At 40.0% G+C, this 990-nt stretch overlaps 1 protein-coding gene across 1 annotated transcript; it reads left to right on the forward strand.

Annotated features, from left to right (window-relative positions):
- Positions 1-480: 480 nt before the first annotated feature.
- On the forward strand, positions 481-990 carry LOC117283149 (the record flags this gene model as incomplete). Its single annotated transcript, XM_033755726.1, is given in 1 exon segment — positions 481-990. A coding segment is annotated over 1 exon segment (307 nt), but the record flags the coding sequence as incomplete, so codon positions are not given.

The raw sequence follows: 990 nt of genomic DNA on the forward strand, positions 1-990 counted from the left end.
CCAACACGTGACAATATATTCGGTGAAATAAGAAGGGTTGTCTCTGGAAACCGTGGCTAGACATGGGAATTATCAAATTTTCTTCTTACATTTTATGAGGATAATCTACAAATATTTTTAAAGGAACTATGAATCTGTAGTATATAGCTTACATTACATTACTAGAAGGGGTAAAATGACGGGTTCAGGTAAAGATTTCTTTCTCACTTTTACATAACTCTTGGGCAACTGGAACATATTAAATGATTTAATTCTTCTTTACTCGCCAACAATCACATGAATCCTCATTTTCTTGCTTTAGACAAAATATAAACATAAAATCTCGTAAAGCGAAATCCCCCAGAGTCGCAGGACATTGTACTCGGTAAATTGCTAGGTATGTTTTTAACGCAATTCCGCGGAATAAGAACGTCCCGTAGGCATAGGATCACTGATCCGGAGACAAGAGAGGGGAGAAAGCGTGATGCAGTTAGTCAGTCGGGCACTGAGTGCGCGCGGAGTCGGTTTGTCTCTTGCGGTTTCGTGTGCTGCTTCCGCATAGCGATAGTTAAAATGTACCAGCGACTTTAAATTGGACAAACAGGGCACAGTACATTTAAATGCTTCAGCAGGGACAGATTTTAATGTTTTAAAGATCACATTTTTATATAAATAAATTCTCCGGTTCTCAACATCAAGAAACAATGCCTCCAATTTCAAGACCAGCGGCTTCAGTTTATCGGACTTCAACATCTAATCAACAACGACGGCTGTTGGATATCTCAGTCAGCAACAGGAATTACCCTGCAACAAGAACTGCAGAAGGAGATGTATTAAGTAATATATCTACATCAACATCGCGCCATTATGTTGACCCGTGGGACCTTGAAAATTATGCATTTATGAGTCGTCATTACACTACCGATATTGAAGCGGATTATGTCGTCGGTTCGACACCTGCACTGGAATCATCGCAGTCAGATTTCTATTACGTACCCCTGAATCGTCATC

This window comes from Cryptotermes secundus, unplaced genomic scaffold (genome assembly GCF_002891405.2).
Source record: "Cryptotermes secundus unplaced genomic scaffold, Csec_1.0 C38368470, whole genome shotgun sequence".
Lineage (NCBI taxonomy): Eukaryota > Metazoa > Arthropoda > Insecta > Blattodea > Kalotermitidae > Cryptotermes > Cryptotermes secundus.